The 23,815-nt window shown below is 45.9% G+C and overlaps 1 protein-coding gene across 1 annotated transcript in view; it reads left to right on the top strand.

The window, feature by feature from the left end:
• LOC138452841 (uncharacterized) overlaps positions 1 to 23,815 on the top strand; it is a 317,626-nt gene that overhangs the window by 209,251 nt on the left and 84,560 nt on the right. Inside the window, exon 4 of the mRNA XM_069605185.1 lies at positions 14,283 to 14,429. Within this exon, the coding sequence (XP_069461286.1) occupies positions 14,283 to 14,429 (147 nt within the window). The remainder of the gene's footprint in view (positions 1 to 14,282; positions 14,430 to 23,815) is intronic.

The raw sequence follows: 23,815 nt of genomic DNA, 5'->3' as shown, positions 1-23,815 counted from the left end.
ATAAAATAAGTACTAATATTCTGTAAAGGCGATTCTGCAAATCACATATCATGGACAAAAAGCTGTTGGATGAAAGTGGGAAGGTTGTGGTACACAATGTGATGTGGCATGTGAGTGCATGTGGTTAGATTACGAACTAGTTACGTTTATGGTGTAATGTTAACCTGTTCTAGGATTTGCAAAAGTAGTGTTGTATAGCAGCAATGGACTTCTAGAAAAATGTGTGCACTGCATAGTAGAAAATTGACTTATAGGAAAGTGTTGCTGTTCTTTTAAATTCATCCATGTCTATCTGAATGCCTTCAAGTCTTTTTTGTATGCTTTCAAAGGAACACTTTTCTTAATTTCTTCGTCAACCTTAGTTAAATCTATTTCAATTTTCTGGGCCACTTCCATGGCTGTATCAATGGGGATCAGCCAATCCCTTCTACACTTATTAGCAGTAGGCCGTACTTTACCCAAAAGGAATTATTGACCAAGAATAATCCTGGTTCGTTTCGAACCAATGAGCCCTGTGGCAAAGCTTTATTTTTAAGATACTCCAGCAATATTGCTGCATGTAACTCAGTCTGAATCAGACGTTTATGTAGTTGGGCTACCTCATCCGAATCATTGCTCGATTTCATTCAACTCTTCACCGTTTCATTCGTAAGCAGAGATGCTGCTGCCATTAGTTCATTTAAATAGTCATTACTAAATGCGAAACATTTCTCCTCCGCCATCCTTGAATTATAGCGTAACCACCAGCTAACACCCAATAAAGATTAGATTAACATTTTTGATAAATTACTGTCCTTGTGACTGATCCACAACACAACACAACACAACACGTATATACTGTGAGAGGACCACAGAGACAAAAAAAGTGTTGGGCAGGCATACCTGGGCCTACAACTACAAATATCTATAACAGAGCCGACCCAAAATATGGCATAGAAAATTCTACGTGTGCAATAAATATATTGTCATTTGCATATTTCTACAAGATGGCCCTGAATTTATGATAAATATATGTTTCAATGTGGATGGAACAAAATCCTTGATGAATGCTTCACCAATATAGTAGAGTTCTCCTAAATAAAATAACCTGCTTTGGTTTAAGAAAATTATACTCCTGATGAAAGTTCTAAACAAATTGGTTTTACAAACAGAAACATGTTCAATGGTTTTGAAAGCGATGTATATTAAGGATACTCTGTTGAAATAAATGAAAAACATGACTTGTATGAGAATATGTTGTGATGCACGTAGTAAATGGTTTCGATAAAAAACGGGACGTGTTGATGACGTGCATATATATGTCACTAGAGGAGGAATACAGGTTGTGAAATATAGGAGGAATGCTTGGATGTTTTAAAGTATCTTTCTTAATTTTTGTGGTATAAGTAAATGTGTTTGTAAAGAACAAAATGTTAATATTTGATGAAATTATGTTTAGTGATTTTTAAGAATCAGTGGTTTTCACACATTGCAGAATTTGCTATGACATATTTTGGGTAGGCTCTGTTATGGATATTACTAGTTGTAAACCCAGGTATGCTTGCACAATAGGTTTTTTTCCCGGGGTCTTCTAATGGTATACAAGGAAAAAGTAACCCATCATCTGTTATACTGTTAGTGCAACTCACTGAGGGGTTCGGTGAACATATAGGAATAGGGCTAAAGACAGAGGACTTTTTTAAGATCACAGAATTCCAAAATGACTTGTAATATCCTTCTCATGTGTGGTAGTGATTACTTTATTACGCACCAAGCTAAGTACCTGCGAAGTACCACTTGGCCGCGTTTTTCTGCCTCTTCTCCTCTGGATCCAGGATCTGTTTCTGTCTACACATTACGATCTCTATATTCTAGTGGCAAAAGAGGCACGCGCGCGCACCAAGCGAAATCCCAGCGAAGTACCGCTTGGCCGCGTTTTTCTGCCCGTTCTCCTCTGGATCGAGGATCTGTTGCTGTCTGTACATTACGGTATATGGACTTTTCCATACACTATCCACAAACTCAAGTGACTGTGTTTGGACTTATGAAACTAACGTAGTTGTATTTTTGTTTTACTAATTAGCTCTCTATATTCTTGTGGTTGATTATATTCCACACCGAAAGACATAAGCCCTGCCGCTTTTTGGCGTAAGGTTTAAAAAAAAAGGCACGCGCACCAAGCGAAGTACGGATGAAGTACCGCTTGCCTCCTTTGCTGCGTTCGTCGCGGCTTCGCGGCCGGGTGTCTTTGTCGGTACTTTCGCTTATTTGGGATTGTACTATTGGACTTGGGAGCCTCCATTTTATTGTGGCTTCGGTTTAAACCATGGCATTTTCACTAAAAATAGGTATGCCACTTATGATTGAGTTACATCCACAGGTGGATAAGTCCACCCCGCCGGTCCTATAAGCACAAAAGCGTTTTTTCCCTTATTCGTGCTCTACACCTAGCAGTGGACCGGCCTTCAAAATATCTAAGCCATTTTCTAAAACCAACAAGATCGACAAGAACTCTGATATCAGAGTCTTTTGTAAAGAACGTCACATACCCATATCCATGGGATCCGCTACCATAGTGCCATCGGCAACAAGAGTGGAAGTGGATTCACTATCGAATGGAATTGAGACCAGCGAATTAAAAGAGAATGCAGAAAAAAGATCAGTGTCGGTCTCAAGCGGCTCTTGGGAAGCACCCGCTAGCGTTCCCTGCATTGGCAACAAAAGTTGACGCTCTCTTGCCCTCAGTGAATGTAACTAAAATGCCTGCTAATCCGAATCATAACTCATTAACGGATAGTGTGATTTTGAACATTGCACCGACAGCAGCTAATCCTGTTGTTTCTCTGGCACCTATTGGTTCAATATCGAATGATATGGCAGTTATTGATCTGGAATCCAACAGTTCTTGTTTTTTGGTTCATGTGTTATCAGCAAATCTGTCTGGGTCCCCAGTCTTTTTTCCTGAGACTAGCCTTGTATATTCTGACCTAGCAGTATCGTTTATTGCTCCGACTCCGCGGAGGCCACAGAGCTCACATATGGGATCTAACTCTGGGGGCAACATGGCACCCGCTCAAAAACTGCTTGAAATAACACTAAATGGCATGAATATCGCGCTACAGTCTTTAGCAAATTTGTTTGGCACATTAGACGCAAAGTTAACGGCACAGACATCCCAAATTGAAAAAATTGTAATCTGGCAAGAGAAAGTTAATATATCACTGAGCCCTAAAGCAGGTACTGTTGGATTTCCTACTAATGCAAATGTACTTCATGCTACTGTATCAACACACAGTTCGCAATGTGCTGAAACCTCTTTTTTAAATGCCACTCCGGTGATGACTGGGCGCGTGTTACCGTGTTTTGACAAAGTCATAATTGATCCCCCAAATGGGGCCACAAGTTCGTCATTACAACATCCTTGTGTTGCTGTTGGCAGACAAAAGATGCCTATACAATCTTCTCTTCATCACAAAATAAGCAGAGAGCTTCTGCACAAACGGCTAAAGGGAAAAGTAGTGCTCAAAATAAACTGCCCAAGAATCAAAAGAACTCTATCTCCTCCTCCTCAACTACTAACCAATTTTTTTAAGTCAATTAATTTACCCAAAGAAAGCTCGATAATAGCGTTGAATGCTGTAACAAAACGATACCTGCATCAACAACAGGCCAAGGGCAATTCCAGCCTGGCCAGTTTGAATGCAAATATTCTTCCGTATGCGCCACTGGATGAGCTGATTCAAACAGTGCACGAAATGGATAACAACAAAACTGTAATAAAATCAGTGACTCATACCAAAAATAATTCATCTACAGATTCTAGATTGTCTGAGGACTCTGAGTCTCTAGCCCTCCACCGCCAGGAGATACGTAAGGCAGTTGATGGGCATTCCATACCATCATTGTTAGGCCCTTGTAGAACTAATTTCAATAGACAACAGTCCGAGGTAATTAATGATGCAACTCATGATTCGGCTGTCCATGCCGACCCTGGGCATCTGGTCGATGCTCTCATAGGCCAAAAGGGAATTTTACGACCTGATAATCAAAAAGCTTTGGCAGAGGTAAATAAACCGGATAAACAAGTACAAAAACTACATTTTGACTTACCATGCACTTTAGCGTTGTCTAGTGCATCTGCAAATACTCAACAAGATACTCAACAGGTGGGAAACCTGGCACTAGCTGCGATTGCTCCAGAGCTCCTCTGTCTAATTGAAAAAGCATTGCTAAATAGACAGGACACACATGGTCCGTCATTGAACACACAGGCGGATAATATCACCAAATCTACAAATGATAAAGGGTTAGTGATAAGGAGAGGAAAACACCTAGCGGCCTATTCATTAGTTCTGGCCTGTAGACCGTCGCCAGATACACAATATGATCTTAATCGGCGAACTGTGATGGCTATTTTATCTGACATTTCTTTGTTAGAGGATATAGCTTCCGCTGACATGGAACTGGTTGAATTTGTGAACAACTAAAATCTTAATTCTGTGAGGATATGGATGCATTCACGCATCATTCAGAACACCATATGGACTGCTAAAAATCAATTGTATTCGTTGGGGTTTGAGGTCTCAACTGAAGTATCCCCACTGTGTTGCATTAGTCCAAATTTGAATGAACAAGCCCCATACAAATCAAGAAATAGAATTATGAATTCCCGAAATCAAACATCCAATCTGCCCCCATGTGTAAATTGCACCAATGGCAAAAAGTAACTAGACCAGTCATTAAGGCAAAATGAATGTTCCCCCCTTAGTTGGAACACGAGGGGCTTTATGCACCTCTTAATCAATGACACAAATCATATTGGTAACTATGATGTGGCATTGCTACAGGAGACGTGGATGCTATCTCACCCTATATGGGATAATTATGACATCCATCTAAATCCCGCAATTAAAGTATCCCGTGGAAGACCATCTTCTGGACTCGTAATTGCCATTAAAACAAATTCGGGGATAAGTTCTGAATCTTGGGCAACTCCCAATGCCTATATGCAATTGGTGAAGTTCCATACTACTTTGTCTTCTTCTGCTTTGATTAATCTATATTGGAACCGAGTGGGGATTACCACTAGGTTTTTTGATGATTTAAATTGCTTGATGGATTTAATTGTTCTTGATACCTCTGTTGATCATGTGGTATTAGCGGGAGATCTCAATCTCAAATGTATGCAAAAGGATGGTATATCTGATAGAGTCAGGTTGCAATTATGGAGTTATTTTGTCAAGTCTCGTAGCGTGCTTATGTTGAATGGAGCTTATATATCTGATTCTCCTGCTCACCCGACATGGCGCAGAGGTAATGGTGCAGCAATATTGGATTATATCTATGTGAATGATACGTTTTTTTCCATTTGTCACTGATTATTGCTTTGTGGAAACTACTGAAAGTGATCATGACATTCTCACAATTAAATGGTCGTTTGACTTAGAGAGTATGAAGAGTAGCAAAATCTATACACAAGGACATGGGGCTGTTAATAACCAACGGAATAGACTATGATGGTCTGAGGGCATGGTTAAGGCTTTCGGTCATTTTCGCTCTCCTGAATTTCATAAAGTAAGTATGGGCAATGTATTACATAGCACAGTATATAATGATATGATGTAGATGTTTCAAAGTGACACGTGTAGTCTTTTGGGTCTAAACCAAAACCTCATGTACATAATCATGATGTCAAGATCAGGAAAAACCTGTATAGATCACAAAAACGGCAAGTACTAAAGTACCCACTTGAAATGAGGAAAAAATTACTAGTTCAAATTCGAACCAATTATAAGAACTGGTTGCGAACTCAAAGGTCCTTACTGTATCAGAGTGATGGAGCTAAAATGTTATGTGTATTGCAAACTAAATACACAGCAAACATACTGGCTATATTAAATTACTCCACTACTGGTCCTCAAAGCATTGTTCAATCTAACAGTGTAACAGAAGCAAATTGGATAGCGCATTATAATCAATTATATTCCATTCAGGGTCGGACTGGGACAAGAAATAGGCCCGGACAACAACAAAAAAGTGGCCCATCCCTCGCCTCAAAAAAGTGGCCCACCCCTTGCCTCAAAAAAGTGGCTCACCCCTCACCTCCAAAAAAGTGGCCCTCAAACCATCATCCGTGATTCGCGTCAATTCATGACTTTTACAGAAAATGCTACATATTGAGGGTTCATGTGTCTGTTTTGTAAGATGTTTACCGGCCTATGCTAATGCGCTTGCTCTTAAGTGCCACAGGTTCGCCGCATGCCCCACTTAGAGAAAAGGTACAATGCCGTTAATGCGATTCAGCAGAAGGCAGTATTTCATGGGATGGATGGGTTTTGGGGGGTGCAGGGTTGGGGAACGGGCAGCTATTAGGGGTAGTCGGGTCATCCCGGATTTTCATCATGAAAATCTTGCCACCCTACACTGTGCACCTCGACTACAAAAAATCGTACAGACTCCTCTCGTACCTTGCTCTGAATGAAATCTATAAAAGCAGAGGTACTTAGAAAACGGCAGGTTGACGTACTACATGGTCGATTTCAGCCACCATGTTGCACAGACATTCCTTCATTATAAAGGCTGGTGGCCTGGGATTTGGTGGCGATCAATGACTTTCTCTTGGCCTCCAGCCAGGTTAAAGCAATTATGATGTCCGGCTTTCATTTTAATGCGTCGGAGGCTTCCTCATTTTATGGCACAAACACCTGCTTCCCAATCCCCCCTTGAACCTCACCTCCCCCACACACCCAGCCCACAAGACTCTCCTCAACGTCCATCGCACGCAGTCTTTACCAGACCCGAGAGTTACCTCTCATTCCACCAGAAACCTCGAAAACAACCCTTCTTGTGCATATACTGTTTTTATTTTTCCAAGTATGCCAAATATTTTACCATTTGAGGCAAATGGTGAGATGTACAACTTGTCCATGTATGGTTGTTATTATGTTATGTCATGTTCCATCCCAGCCATCTTTTACCATCCGTGATAACTGCCTAAATGAAAGTTTGCTTTCCAATCTGTGCAGCTTTCTTTCCGTGTCTGAATCCCAATTTCATTTGAACAAAATACATATATTACTTTCTATGCAGCCCAGCGATCATTCGCATCCAGCCGCTCAGTTGTACTTCCATGCCTACTTTAACTTGCATCCTTCTTTTGTGCCTCTTGCTTTCACTCTCTGCTGTTCCCGCTCATCTTTTCCCCCAGTTGCAACCCCTCCCCACAGTAAAGTCATGGAAGCCTATGGTGGAAAAATAAAGCTCATAGGTGATCCCCTGACATCAGAATAGTCAAGCACTAGACACCAGGCATCAGCATATGTGCAACTTCTGCTCATAACATTCTTGTGTCTCTCGCCATCCAGAAATGTAAGGGACCACCATTAGAACTAACCCCGCCGCGTCCGTGAAAATGCACTGAGCTAGCTGGTGGTGGGCTCGCTGCCCCTGCCTCATCCTGTATTTGCCAAACCACTGCACTGTCTTTCTAGCTCTTAATATTGCAAATTCCTTGGCTAGGTGCAAACGATGGGCAAAGACGTTAGGGTGTTAAAGGCACTAGTAAGTACCATAGCAGCACACCACTGTCTTGTTTTTTTTTTTAATTAAGGTAACCGCGCTATTGCAGTATCCACGAGAGATAGATTGAGCCTTTAATAAGGAAATCACTTTTATTATTTTCTTCCCATAGAACTATGTGTGGGTTCTATGCAGTGCACATTCCAAGCATTGCTTATTAAGTGAGCTGAAAAACGTAACTCGAAGCAGCAGGTAGCAAGTAATTTTGTTTACACCAGTAGCCATTTTCAATTTCAGCTGCTTTTTAGAAAATGTGTCATGTCAGAGTTTAATCATGTAGCCATGCTTGAGCAGTTGCTAATCCGACTTCTGTCTCCATGTTGCGACAGGTGTAACTTTTTCATATAGACTCAAGATGGAGGGCAGGAATTGTGGATATATAATAGGAACAAGCAGCCATCCACACTACACCGAGGCACTGTGTGTACCTCAAACTGGCCCAGTGATTCGGGGGTGGATTTCAGACTCCATGCCCATCCAAACTTTGCTTGGCCTCTCTGCTGAGACTGACACCAGGGTTCCATGTTGTGCCAACGCCACCAGTGTTTAGAGGCAAAATTAAATGGAAAAGAACAAAAGAACACACATTCGTAGAATTATCTCAATGAAGGGTGAGCCATGTTGTTCTATGACCAAAATTACAGCAGTGTGGACAAGAATCGCAAACCAGAGGACCCACGCACAGTCAGCCCCCTTCTAAGAAAGGCAAAACATATGAACATGGCTTGCCAATACAATTGGGGCTCCTAATATTTAACATTCTCTAGACACTGAATGTGTTCATGAACATCATTGTGCAGCTTTCTCCTACCGAGCTGTGCTATCCTGCTCGGCTCGCACTGGTGCCCTGCCCGGGGCGCATGGAATGCTAAAGCACGCGCACCATGGCCCCTGAAGGTGCTGGGGGGGCGGGGGGATTACCAGGCCGCGGGATGCTTTCGGTGGAACATGCATGCAGGTGAATGATGGAAGTAGGTGTTACTACTTGATGTGTCATGTCAGAGTTTAATCAAATCAGCGCGAAAGCTTTCAGTGCACCAAAGAACATTTCTATGAATTAAACCAGTTCCCAAATGTAATAGTTGCCATAGATTGCACACATACCCCAATTAAGACCACTGTGAACAATGAGCACATTTATGTGAATCGAAAGAATTATCACTCCATAAATGCGCAGATGATTTTTTATGCGAAACATATATTAGTTACCAATGCTCTTTTCAAGATGCCAAGCTCCACATATGACAGCTACATTTTTAATCATAGTCAAATAAAGAGGCAACTCGAGACACCGGTGTTCGGTGATGGCTGGCTGCTAGTTAAGCTTAAGTAACATTATGGACCTGATTCACAGAAGCATTTTATAATGGAACAATCCCATAGGAATTACGCTCTGTGAATTAGGCCCATGTGTGGTTAGAATTCAGATCAAATGCGCGTTGCCGGTAGAGCCTCATTTGCAAGTGACATAGTGTTGGTTTATTTTCGGAGAATCAGCATGCAATTGTAGTCACCTGTTTTCCCTTTTCAAGGTGACAGCGGCTATGGGTTAAGGCCTTACCTGTTCACCCTAACTCCAACCCACAAATAGAGGGGAGAGCAAGTACAATGCTGCACATGGTAAAAGTCGGAATGACATTGAACAGAGATTTGGGATTCAAAAGCCTCAATTTAGGTGCCTCCATCATTCATGGGGTGCCCTTCAATATGATCCATAGTTTGTTTGCAAACTAGCATTGTCTCGCTGTATTCTTCACAACATAGCCATGCGAAGAGGCGGCCCTGAGTCACTACAGGTGATGATATGATGGGCCTTACGAGAATAGTACTAGTACTAGTCCTTACCTCAGTGGCTGGCTGGCTGTTGGGCTGCCCTGCTGTCTGTGGACTGTGGCCTGTGGCAGTGGCACTGGGCACTGTCTGCTGGCCGCCTCACCTGCTGCCTGGTGGTCCTCCTGTGTGTGGGAACTGGGCACTGGACTGTCGGCCTCCAATTTGTCTGGTGAGGTCCAGCTCAGTGGTGCCTGGTGGTGGTGGCTCTCTCTGTCTCTCTGCCAGAGCGCTGCCTGCTGCGCTGTGTCGGTGTGACTGCGGCGTGCCCAAATAAATCAGGGCCAGCCCAGGGTGGGCCAGAGAGGCAAGCGAGGCCCAAGGCAATTAGAAATAGCAGCAAATGGGTGGGCACTGCAGGGCAGCCTTCCCAGCCGAATTTTCATTCATTGGCTTTTCTGCGGTGCCGGCGGCCCCGGGCCCCAGCCCAGCCCTCAGGCACAAGTTGAAGACAGTTGCTTTCAACTTTGCAAAGAAGTGTTACTTAATTCCTGCAAAGTTGAAGCAATTGTCTGTGAAATGTGTCACTGTTCTGGCAGTGCCGGCCCCAGGCAGGCTCCCAGCTCAGCCCTCAGCCCTGCAGGCAGGCAGGCTGCCCCCCCAGGGTCAGGACTCGGAGGGAGGCAGGTGTTACAATTGCTTTATTGTGTGTTTGCAATTGCTTCAGCCTGCCTCCCTCCCACAGATCAAAGAAACGTTCTGGCCTGGCCATTGCAGGCCCGAGCGGAGCGCAAGCCGGCGAGCACACACGGCACCGGCCCCCTGCAGCCCCCGGTGGCCTACGACGCTGTGAATGAATTATGCATGCATGCATGATGCAGATGCAATCATCAAAGCAAGGTAACATCTAGTGTGTTACCTTGCTATGATGATTCTGCAGATGGCAGACAGTGCCACCACCGCGCGGCGCCGGCGCCTCCCCCTCCTGGCTCCCTGCCCTGCTGCACAGCACAGCCCAGCCCAGGCGGCCCAAGCCCCCCCCCATCTGACTTCCCGGCCGCGGGCGGCCTCCTGCTCTGACTCTGAGCCCCTGGAGCCATTAGCGAGCTGCTGCTCTGTGGTGCTCGGCACACACACACACACACACACTAGGCCGGCCCGGGGCCGCCGGGCCTGCCAAAAGAAACCGGTCCAGAGGTGGCTGCTGGAAAACCGGCCCCAGGGGACCCCAAAGTCTTTCGGCCATGGGCCGAAAGACCGAAAGGGCCAGTCCGAGCCTGATTCCATTGTGCCAGGTTGTGGCAATTTAGATTCTACTGTTGTGGAAAAAGCCTTTCACCTCGATTTCCAGCTGGATGATATTCATTTTTATATCGACAAAATAAGTCGCTTCAGATCCCCGGGTCCAGATGGTCTATCAAATCATATGTTCAAGCAGCATCCCGAGCTCTGGGTGACTATTCTGTTTGCTATATTTACATCTATAAACCAAACTCAAATGTTACCTCCATCCTGGAAGCATTCAGTCATATTGCCCATTCACCAAAAGGGTGATCAGAAACTTCCATCGAGCTATAGGCCGTTATCATTGCTAGACGCCCCAGGTAAAATCTTTAGCCCGGTCATCCTTAAAGAACTGAATGCCTGGACTCTAAGAACTAACCTGAGGGATCCTTTTCAGGCAGGATTTGTTGCGGCAGTAGGGACTTCACCTAATATCATTGCTCTTAATATGATTATAGCCCAATAGGCCCATCAGAAGCAACCGCTATACCTAGCATTTGTTGACTTTAGGGTGGCGTTTGACTCCATCGATCGTCTTCTCTTGTATAGAAAGTTAGCTCATCTCAAATGTCCACCCTCGTTGCTTGCATTGATTATGCACCTTCATTCCAACAGCACCATGCAAGTAAGGTTGTCCCATGATGGTCGTCTTTCCTCTGTATTTTCCCCCTTACGAGGACTTAAACAGGGGTGCATTTTGGCATCCACATTGTTTAATATGTTTATTTTGGATGTAGGTGAAACATTTGTGGATGCCATAGGGGATGCCCCGAAGCTCGGACTTCAGAAGATCATCTGGCTACTATATGCAGATAATTTAGTCCTTTTATCTCAGACACCGAGCGGGCTTCAGAACCTGTTGACCAAATTAGATGTCTATGCATGCGACAATAACTTGGTTATTAATACGGAAAAACTACAGATTCTTGTGTGTAATAGTGGCCCTAGATCTAGACGAACCAAATTCACGTGGAAACTGCAGAACACGGAACTATTGGTTGTCACTCACTATAAGTATTTAGGATTGTCCATCTCATGCAATATAGCAAATGACACGTATAGCATGGATTTGATCAACAAACTGCAAACGTTAATATCACAGGCTAAAATCCTTGTCTATAAATATGGGAAGTTTTCCTATAAACACATTCTTATTTTATGAGCAAAAGGTAATGCCCATATTACTTTATGGCTCAGAAACACAGGCTCCAAGCGAGCAGCCATGTTGGGACAGATTGGAATCCCGGTTCTGGAAGCAAGTTATGCGGTTACCAAGCTGTACCCCATTGCCGATTATACGTTTGAATTGGGCACATTGTCACTTTACTCGCGCATTGTGTGGCGTATGTGTACTCTACTGAGAAAGTGTTTGATGGGCATAAATGCATCAAATATGCTATGTGTAGTTGCACGTTATTTATTAGCATCAGATCATGGTTTTCCTCTCTCATGGCGCCAACACATCTTAAACGCTATGGCAGATGCCTCAGTTACTCTAGATCTACTTATACTGAACCCAGGGCGTGCCAAAATAAAAATCTTTCAGTTTGATTGGTGTAGCAATCAGACCAAATGTACTACATATAAAGATTTTGAAGTTTCCTTATTTGGTGTAAAACACTACTGTGAGACAGCAGATTATCTGTTGAAATGCCCCTCTCCGTATATTCAGAGAATACATGCGCTTTAGATTTAATCTCTGGCCCACAAATGATGTGATGGCTAGGCGGAGACAAATACAACCAAAGCAAAATTATTGGCGCTTCTGTGAAAATCCAAGAAACTCTACAACATCTTATAGTGACATGTCCTATGTTAGACGCTCAACGATTTACACACTTAAAAAAATGATTTGCTATATATGCCCAGTCGACGCAAACCAAATTTGGCAGATGATTTTTTCTAATACCACACAGGCGGTTAGAGTGGCGATAGTCCACTTCTTGGACTCGGTCCATCCACTAGTTGGAAATGAGGCAAATTAGTAAATGAACTCCATGTTGATTTATGAAACAAGGATCATGAATTATTGGAGTTATTTGTATCTGTTATATGTTTATGACCGTGTGATTTATTTTTTTGCTTTTGTTTTATCAAAGTTTTAAGAATTCTTTTAGCTTGTGATATCACTGTGATTGATATGATTTATAAACATGACTGAAAGAACTTGTTTAATTTATGTTAATTTGTAAAATCGCACAGTTATTTTAAAGTGTTGAAAAATGAATATTTGTTTAATGCTTGAAAGGTTGATTTATCAGATAACCAAATAAAAAAAACTGGGTGGAGCTCGGGTTTAGCAAATGGGGCAATACATGTACTGGTTCACCTTTCGGTTCAAACATTATGTTTTTAAAATGCCCTAATAGCATAATGCATAGCATAGCACATGTTGCTGTCACCTAACCAATGGCATGGCAGAATTTACAGTTTTATGGCCTTTGCCAAATGCAGACATGAGGGTAACACCAGGTGGGTGCTTCAGAGAAGATGCTGCTATGTCCCCACACGGAAAACAATACGTTGCTTACTGTGGTGCAGGATCCTACTCTAATGGGCTACAATCATGAATGTTCTTCGCAGGGAGATCACCCTCTTCCCTTCTTCTCGGTGCATTTGCCTACAATTGATATATTTTGTGCGGTCCTCTACTGCCACTTCTACTTCGACCAACACCAATAGGCTGTGCCCAAACTGGTGCTCCTTCAGCAGGAACGAAAAGGTATTTAAGGGCATCTGGACGTGGGGAGGGTTGCATGTATTTTAGTTTCATAATCTTTGCGATAAAGGTTTTATGTATTATGGTATGTGTATATTATTTAAGGCTATAGCTGTGAAAGACCTTAACATGCAAACAGATCATTGCTTCCCTTTTCTCCAAAGCATCTCCATAAAATGCACATGACAAGGTTTTATTCCAAGTCCTCCTTTTGCCCTCTTTAGGTCTGCTTTAGAGAGTCTTAGCACTGTGCAAGAACTCTTGCAGCTGTATGTAGAGTGATCACAATGCCAATCAACTGCTTTGCTTATGTGGTGATGAGCCTTTTCTGTCCTGGGAGAGAAATAATCCCATCATGTACAAGTAGAACGCCAGATATGTTTGTCCTCTTATACTTTTAAACTCGTGAAGTCTGCTGCCAGAGCTGCCTTTTATTGCTTTAGAAAATCGTGCTTGTGGTGTGGATCTATTTTTGTAGATGTAGGATTGCAGGTACCCCACGAGTGTGGAATGGGGATTATGGTTGTTAAGGCATTGTCAATCAACAGGGCGCAAAGACTGGCAGACAGGCGAGAGCCATAATGTGACCACGATATGAGTTTTTATCAGAGGAAGCATGACAACTAGTATTGTGCGTGGTTGACACACGGAATTTTGGGCGAAAACCTAATCCCCACGTAGCCTTATGACGGAAAACGTTTCCTCAGGTGCACATAATGGGGCTTTGCAAGACACCTCAGAGTTCTGTAGCCTTAAAAAATGTGTATTATTTATTGTACTGCATATTTATTTCAGGCACCTATCAACAAACGAAACAGATCTTGACTGATGTTGTGTAGGATTTGCATGATATGCCATGTCACTGCGAGATAGTAAAGATGCCCCTGAGTGACGCCTTGGTTGACATTTTGTTTATACAATTTGTAATATTGGTTTGAACACACTTTCTCAGGTGTCTGTTGAAACAAAAGAAGGAAGCGATGGTATGATTCCCTATGACGAGAGAAGAGATACAGAAAAAGCGTTTGCAAAGTGGAAAGATTATGAAGAAGAATACAAGGTGATACAGCTTGATCAAGGATCAGTTGCACCACATAAGGTACATAAAAACCAAAGGTCAAAAGGTAGTTGGGAAAACATGCTAAAATGAAAGCCTAAATGTGGTATTAATGCATAATTCATGAAGTTGGCCTGCTTCTAAGCGCTGTAAGTGAAATTGGCAGCAAGCATTCCATGAAAATAAATTAGGACTCACAGATAGTGTGCCTTTATTTAATGACTGTTTCATCAAACCAACATATTACATGGTGTGTTATTTTCATGGATATCTTATGATTATTAAATGATGCCATTTGCATAAAGGTCAACGTCCTGATTCCACTCTCAATTTCCCCATGTGATACCCCACCTCCTCATGATCCATCATTATATTCCTCCCCCTTTCTATTATGCATCACTCTGTCGCTTCCCAGCTACTTTTGCACTTTAGAAAGCCCCTCTTTTACTTACTTAAAGCAGACTTTAAGTCACCTATAGGGTCAGGAAACAGAGGGTGAGATTGCGGTTAAAATGGGTCATAGTAAAAGCTTGAGAGTGGGCAGGTAAAAACAATATATAACAGTCAAAGGTCAAGCGCTTTCAAACCTTTTAAGAAAAGGTAAATACATTCGGTTCAATGTAATAATAACCTATTCAAAGAACCTTGAGCTTAAAGCGAACAGGTAATACAAATAATGTTATACTAAAATGCTAAATGGTAAAATATAGAAAGTGAAAACAAGAAAGTAAGCATAACGAAATGCATCATGTTATTTGTTTTTTTCTGAAAAGGAAAATTCTGTCCAAAAAATGCATCTGATTTGAAAAATGTGTTTTGTTATAGAAATTAACCTCATCCACCCCTATAAACACAAGGTCATCTGGCCACAAAACATACTTTTGTCCGTGTAAGTATACTACTAGAATGGGGGAAGCCCCTGCTGCCCCTTAACCCATGAAACACCAAGCAATGTTCCAAGCCTCCATAGCCCTTCCCATCTGCTCTAAACCATGTTGGTTTTGGCCAGAAGTGTTTTTCTTTTTGTTTTCATCTATTTTAGATATCTGCATTAAAATCAGGTAAATGTGCCAACTTTTAAGTCCCTCAATTTAGAAATCAACTTATAAGGGACACAGCCTTTACCTGGGAGGAAATAGGAGCAGATGTGAATCCAGCAAACCCAAAGGAAGCTGTGCGGAGTGGACGTCACTGCACTCGTGCAGAGCAAACGCAGCCTGGAGGCAGGATCAAAACAGCTACATAGTGGGTCGAAAACCTGGGTAACCTGGCGAGCCGAGGTGTGTCAGACAACCACAGTTCCAAGGTCTCTGCTGGTGAGAGACCAAACCGCAACCTATGCGGAAGACACAGTGTACCATAGAGAAGGCAGCTGGGAGAAGGCAGTCTCAACAGGAAGTAGTCGTTCCATCAGAGGCAATTACCATGGACCCTTTTACTGCAATCATGCCCATCGGGTTGGGTTCGTATATCTGGGAGAGCTTGCCTTGTGCATGTCGATTCCTCACAATCACTTCATCCCCCGGCACCAGTTGATATGTCCAGAGCCATCACCTGACGTTCTCACTCTCATTCCGGGACCTCTTTTCCTCCTCCACTCGTTCACCTTCAATCATCCCCGATTCTCCCTCTCCTGCGTCTGGCAGAAAACTTCTCGGACATCTCCTGAATATCGCCTCCACTGGCGCTACTCCCATGGAGGAGTGGGGCGTCACCCGATATTTCGTTAAGAACTGATAAAGAGCCCTCTTGAGACACTGATCCTGGTCATGGGCAATGCAAAACGCCTTGTTCAGTGTCCTCATGAATCGCTATGCTTCTCCATTGGCTCTTGGCCACAGCAGTGTTATCTTCCGATGGAGTACGGAATACAGGAGTTGACTGAAACTTTCCTCTTGGAACAACAGCCCGTTGTCAGTGCACACCACCTGGGGAAAACCAAAAGTGACAAATATCTTTTCCAACACCATCGCTGTGTCGGCAAACAACACTGAATCCAGGAGTTCAACTTCTGGGTACCTGGACCACTGGTCCACTACCACAAGAAAATGTGTGTCGTGCCCCATGGACCCAAAATCTGCATGCACCACTTCCTATGGCTGTGTGCACTGAGGCATAGACTCAATCGTGGGCTCCTTTTTTACCGGGGCTGCCGGTTGGCACCACACACAGGCTGCCACCCACTCTTCGAACTTCCTCTCCAGGCTGGGAAACCAAACCTTCTGCCTCATGCAGGCCTTCTTTTTACCGGCACTTGATGTCCCTGGTGAGCGAGCTTGATCACCTGCTGGACCAGGCTCCCAGATATGACAGTTCTGTCCCGTCCCCACGTAACAGGAGACCCGAGTAAGCAAATGACAACTCGTCAAAGACCCCTAACAGCTGCTCCAATGTTGTGTGGGCCTCTTGAGTCCGTCTGCCAAGGCCTTCCAGAACAGTCTTCCATTCCCCTTTTTAAAGGGCCCCTTGGAGGAGGCCAAAACATTCGTCCTCTCCTGATGTTTTCTCTGACTCCCGGATTGGCATGGCATTTGGTGTGGCCGCAACGATGATAACTTGCACGTGTTCATCGGCATCTTCCACTGTGCACGTCCCACCATCCACTCTCATCGGGGGGCACCTCGACAGATAATCAGCTGCATTAATTGCACCCGGTCGGTATACCAGTGACACAACAGAGCCAACATCCACTGTTCAATTCTGGCCGGGGGCTTGGAAGACGATTCTGCCATGATTGTCAACAAAGGTTTGTGGTCTGTTTCCACCGTCACTGGTCAACCAAACACATACAGGCGAAAATGCTTACACCCCCAGAGCACTGCGAGAGCCTCCCGCTTGATCTGAGAGTACCTTTGCTCTGTGTCCGAGAGGGCGCGGCTGGCAAACTCAATTGGCCTCACTTCACCCTTGGCATCCATCTGAGTTAGGACCGCTCCCAGTCCAAACAGGCTTGTGTCAACCACGATTTCAGACAGCAGAGATGGGGAGAAAAATGCCATCATGTGCTCAGTTGTGAGTGCCATCTTCACATTCTCGAATCCAGCCTGCTCCAGAGGACCCCGATGCCAGGTTGTATCTTTTCTCATCAAGTTCCTCAGCGGCACCGACTGAATGGCTAGGTTCCTGATGAAATGCCTGCAGTACTTTACCATCCCCAGTAAACTGCACACTTCTGCAACCGTCTTTGGTGGCCTAGCCTTCATGAGATGTCTCACTTTCTGAGGGTCAGGCGATGCACTGCCTTCCTTGAACACAAAGCCAAAAAACTCAATGCTGGTCTTCAGAAACTCACACTTGTATCAGTGGAGCGTGAGACCCAGAGCCTGAATACGTTCCAATGTGCTGACCAAACCTGACATGTGTTCCACCTCTAACCTTGCAAACAATAAAATATCATCGCTTATTTTTATGCCCTCCCAAAGTCAGCCAAAGTGCCCCTTATGATGTTCTAGAACACCTAAGCCGCCACTGATACACAGAAACTGAGGCGCTTGTATCTGTACAGACCCTGGGGCGTCGTGAACGTGGTAACGTACCTGGAGTCGGGTGGCAACATGACTTAATGGTATCCAGCCCTCAAGTCAAGCTTCGAAAAGAATCTTCCCCCTTGCAGCTCAGATATGATGTTGTCGATTGTGGGGGTCAAATGTCTCTCCCTTTTTATTTCCATGTTGGGCAAATGCATGTCCACACATATCCTGACAGTCTGTTGCTTGGGCTTCCATGCAATCACAATGGGTGACACCCAGGGCCTTGGCCCTTCCACTTTCTCAATGATGTCCAAAGCAGTGAGATTGCCTAGCTCTTTTTCCACCAAGTCCCATAGGTGAAACAGGACCCGCTGGTGGTTCAGGGCATCAGGGCGGATAGAATCATCAATGTGCAATCTGACCGGTTCGCCCACCATCTGACCAACTCCAACAAACACCCCGGCAAACCTTTCCAGCACCTTCTGCATGTCCTCCATATACACACTCTACATGAAGCTCCCGATTCCCAGGGCGTCGGCCGCCGCGCAGCTCAGCAAAGTGTTTGCACTCGCGTCCTTGACAAAAAACCTGGCCCTAATAGAGCTGGAACCATGTTCCACCTTCAACACGAACACCCCCACCAGTGGGATTGGCTGGTCCCCTCCGAACGTAAAGATGCACCCTCTCAGGCGTACCAGCACCGGAGGGTCCTTCATTGCGTCAAAGTGTACCTTCGCCATGATGTTAACAGATGCCCTGTGTCCACCAACACTGGCACCGGTGATCCATCAACCCGTACCATACACTTCCGTTGCCTCTTGGGTTTCGCCCTCAGCACACTCACGCTCAATTGAAAAACACTTACTTTATCCTCATCTTCTTCACCATCCTGTCTAATCCCTTGCTCCTCCTTATCAATCAGATCAACATTTGGCAGTTGCTGCCTAAAAACTCCAGCGCTAACGGGGCCCCTCTGGACTACCACTAGAAGAGGCACTCTGCATATGCATGCATAGTGGTCAACATTGCCACACCCTCCACATTCCTTGCCATTTGCGGGGCACTCTGCTGGGTGTGGAAGGTCGTAGCCGCACTTCAGGCATGACTGGTGCACCCTGGCACTCCTTTCTCTTGACGGCGCCATGGGCCACCGGGCCCCTCTCATCCATTGGCCGCGATTTATGGCACATACCTCGTCAACCTTAAGTGAGCTTATCACAGCATCCACCTTCAAGGCTCGTGTTTCCGCCACCTTAAGGGATCATCCAAGCTCCAGGAGTTGGCCAAGGCTCCCTCAGCCCTTGACTGCGCAGCTTGCCCGATGCACACCTCTGGATTAACTGGTTGTGGATCATCTCCTGTTCATTGTCCCAGAAACACCTTCATTCCATGTGCCGCAACCGGCTATGAAAAGAGTTAAGGGACTCATTGTCATTCTGCTTTGCATTGCACTTCATGAACCTCTCATAGTCCATGTATGCGAGGGGTATGAAATTTTCATGCAGCGCATCCTTCGCCGCAGTCTATGAATCATCAGCTGGGTGCGAAGTCTTGAAGAACTGCTGCACTGCAAGGCAGTCAAACAAATCGTTTTGTTTTGTTTGTTTTGTTTTATTCGTATTTATATAGCGCACAACAGCCCGAGGACATCGTGGCACTAGTTACAGTAAAAAGCTTAGTTACTTAGTTACATGGTCATTAGCAATATATATACAGGTTGCAATATAGTTACATAGTCATTAGCAGTATATATATACAGGTTACAATGAGGTTCAAATGAGGGTTGCCACTTTGTTTTCATCTTCACTCTCCCCTGTGGCTCTGAAATATATGTCCAAGCGGTAGACCCACAAAGTCCACCTTGCGCCCAGGCTGGGTGCTGTCTCACACACATCAGATTCAGGCATTGGGACTAGAGCACTCTGCTGCTGCAGCATTTATGCTCCTTTTGCACAGCCTCCGTGGCCTCACCAGCAGCACCTCCTGGATTCTGGTCATCCACGATGTTGGTGAGCTCACAAGCACCCCTTTTTTACTAGGGGCAGCAACCTACACTGGAACCAGAAGAAAAAAACACCTGGCGTGTCCTCCACCACTATCAGCTCCACAGTCTCCCACCACAGCCAGTCCCTTCTCCACACAGAGCAGAGGAGCAGTGAAAAACAGGGCACCCAGAAAACATGGGGGAAAAACACCACAGAGATTGTCCCCTTTTAAGTCTTCCTCCAGCTGCACCCAGCCCAAATGAACATAGCACAAAAAAAGAACATAAAACCCCAGTCACATGTGCCTCTCACCTACTGTCTCCTAGATGAGGGATAAACACACCAGCGGTGTGTGTTCACCCATGTGCCCATGGGAATTTCAAATATTGAGCAATGGAGGCGCACAAGCACTCCCCTAGGGAGCTGCAACCTTCGTTACTACTACAACATAAGATGGCAGTCAAAAATGCAGCACACGTAGGGTTTGCTGCTGGCGATGAAGGTGACGATGAAAGCGCCACAAAAATGGAGGAGGCACCCCCGATAACCCGGGCAGTGTCTCTCACATGTCCTCCCCCCTCGCTGGAGAAGGGGGAGGCGCCGTGCACACCGCGGCAAAAGGAGGAAAAGCCAGCGAATCTGGCAAGCGCGGCAAAACACTAACGAAGCCCGTGAAAGGGCAAACAAAGGGAAGTGGGAGGGGTCTCCCCCTTTATAACAGACGGGATCTGCAAAGGAAGCAGCATTCAGACTCGTCGCGGAGGACTCGCACCCGGGAGATTCACGAAGGAGTTTTTTGTTGTTGGTCTACGGCGAGAAGAAGAGAGGCCAGCAGAAGGAGATTCCCAGGACGCCTAGCAGCTGGGAGCAGCACCACGGCAAGGACGAGAAGCTGCGGAACACTTGTCCGGAAGGAGGCGTAAGCTGAGGAGATCGAGCGGAGCTCGTGGGAGGAGGAGACGTGCAGCAGCCAACACACAGACCGGAACAGTGACGCTGGGGATCAACCATCGTGGGGCGAAGGTGAGCGGAGCGATCGGAGCTCGTAGGAGAAGAGGACGCGCATCAGCCAGCATGGGAGCAAGTGGATGGAGTCACTGGTTTGTCAGCCGGGTACAAGTGAATGCCCGGAGTCACCGCTGATGTTTCAAAATGAGGAGGACATTCAGGAACTTGAAGGAGAAGAACAAGAGGAGGAGGAAGAGGAGCCATCTGGGAAGAGGAAGCGAGTGATGACCCAAAGGGCTTTGGCAAGCAAGGAACAGGCAGCAAGGAACAAGAAAGCCAAAGTGACTGGGGCAAAAAACAAGGGAAGGACACAGGAGGTTGTGGAAGCACCAAGGAAGCAGGGAACACCCAGCAGGCCTGCAACCAGACCGGTGGCTGCGAGGGAAGATGGTCCCACGTCCATGGAGGCGGTAAAAGGTATGGTGATGCAATGTATGCAGGCCTGGGGGAGTGGGGCTAATGGTCAAGTGTTAAGCCGGAATATCAATGCGTTTAACCAGTTGGGAAATGGGGCGGCTGTATTACAGCAGAATGGTGTGGCAACAGGGTCGGGGGCTGGGAGCCCGGGGGTACCAGCAACCAGGCAACCCTTCTAACAGGGGGGTTCTGGGGCCAGGGAACCAAGGGCAGGGAGACTGGCCAACACAGGCGTGTCCCTCTACCATGGGTGTGCCAGTGTTAGGGAGCCAAGGGCTGGCCTTGTGGTCAGCACCTTCAGCGGTGAATGCGGGAGCACAGCAGCCGAATAGTCAAGGGGGCGGTGTGGTAGCGAATAACAGTATTGGAAACCCCCCTGCCACACAGGTTGCACAGATGCAACATCCCATATCACCAACGGGCACGGTTTCAGTGGTGGGGGGGGCCCGGTAATTCAGCCAGGTTTAGCTGCAGGGGGGGGCAGTACAGCCCGCCACATGGTGGGGACAGGGTATGGCTAACACGGTGTTACCTCCAGGGCCTAGTCCTTGTCCAATGGTCAATCAGGATGGAGTGTGGGGGACAATGACACAATATGGGAGGGTTATGCCAGGGTTTGCACCAGTTAGGGTGTCGGTTAATTCCATATCTTGGCACATACCATTGTCAATCAAGCAGAGGGTATGGAGGAAGGAATTCATTGAAATTCTGGAACTGGTGGGGATGGAGCCTCTAGGGAACGGGCTAAAGGAACTGTCAGAAAAAGAAAAGGAGAAGCGGGACAAGGAAACACCCAAGACAGAGGCCACCATGCGCAATTGGTTGAAAGCGTTTTTAGTTTACACTTCAATAATGTTTGAAAAATACCCTCAGGATGCCTTAGCTATGCTAGCCTATGGTCATTACATTCTTCACCCCCCCTTAAAAAGGGGGGGTGAAGGGTGGTTGCAGTACGATCGTGCATTCCGGTTAAAGATGCAGGTATGGCCGGCCCTGTCTTGGGATGAAATGGATGTGGGTGGTATTGTAGACAAACTGGTACTCACAGGAGAAGGGAGCGAGAAAGCCGTGGTTGAAAAGCCCCAGGCTTGGAGGGGAAGGGGGGGGTCCAATCGGCGCGGTAGGGCGTCTTTTCGTGGGCACTCCTCCTGGAACAGCAGAAGCAGCTACCAGGGGGAGCAAGCGGAATGCTGGAGGGTCAATTCAGAGGAAGGCTGCCCGTTTGATAAATCCTGCAAGTTTAGGCACCCCTGAGGAAGCTACGGCAAAGACCGCAGCACCACCTCCAGTGAAGGGAAATGCAGGAGCAGCCCGAAAGGGAAAGACAGGGTCAAAAAAGAATGAGGGGGGAGAAGTAGTTCTGAACCTGCCCTCAAAAGAACATGTAATGGTTTGATTAAAATCGGTTTGCCAACACCGATCAATTTGCAAGCAATGACTCCGTGGTTAAATGTCTATCATAACTTGAGTGACGCCAGAATGTTTTGGGAAGGTTTCAGGTGGGGGTTCAAGATCCCATGCGCAGAGGTAAAAAAGGGCGTGGAGGTGCTCAATCTGCGCTCCGCGTTGGGGATGCCTGAAGTGGTTGCGCAGAAGGTGGCCAAAGAGGTACTCTTGGGCAGGGTGGCGGGGCCTTTCAGGCAACCACCAATGCCAAACTTGGTGATATCACCACTAGGCTTGGTGCCCAAGAAAGAAGAGGGCCAGTACTGCTTGATCCATCATCTCTCCTTTCCCGAGGGGGATTCAGTCAATGACGGGATTAGTGAGGAAAGGGCCAGGGTGCAGTATACTTCCTTTGAGGATGCTGTTGAGATGGTTAATGCGGCAGGGAAGGGAGCCCTTACGGGAAAGTCTGACATTGAGTCAGCGTTTCGGTTACTACCCATCCATGCGGAAAGCCACCACTTGTTGGGTTTTAAGGTGGGGAATCTTTACTACTATGACAAGTGTCTACCAATGGGCTGCGCCATCTCCTGTGCCTATTTTGAAATGTTTAGCTCTTTTCTGGAGTTCACAGTGAAGCGAGACTGCCCAGCAGGGTCGTGGTGCATTATCTCGACGATTTCTTATTTATCGGGAAGGAGGGGTCTGCAGAGTGTAAAAACCTTATGGGCTCATTTCAGAGGTTGATTGAGGAAATGGGGGTCCCATTGGCAAAAGACAAAACGGTGGGCCCAGTCACTTGCCTTGCCTTTCTGGGAATTGAGATTGATTCTGTAAAAGGGGAATGCAGGTTACCACAGGACAAAGTGGTGAAACTGAAGGGGATTATCAAGGAACTAAGGGGGAAGAAGAAGGCGACCCTGAGGGAGCTCCAGGTCCTAGCAGGCTCCTTTAATTTGGCAGGAAAAGTCATCCCGGTGGGCAAGAGTTTCGCCAGGAGGGTGGAGCTGAAAGTAGTAGGTTTGCAGCATGCAAATCAGCACGTTAGGCTCGGGGCTGAGGTCCGGGGGGACCTTGACATGTGGGACTCCTTTTTGGACAACTTTAATGGGGTGTTAATATGGCGTAACACAGATGACTGTGAGGGCAGGCGTAAATTGTT

Source organism: Ambystoma mexicanum, chromosome 4p, assembly GCF_040938575.1.
Source record: "Ambystoma mexicanum isolate Mex_15411 chromosome 4p, UKY_AmexF1_1, whole genome shotgun sequence".
Taxonomy (NCBI): domain Eukaryota; kingdom Metazoa; phylum Chordata; class Amphibia; order Caudata; family Ambystomatidae; genus Ambystoma; species Ambystoma mexicanum.
This window is presented reverse-complemented; position numbering and strand designations above follow the sequence as displayed.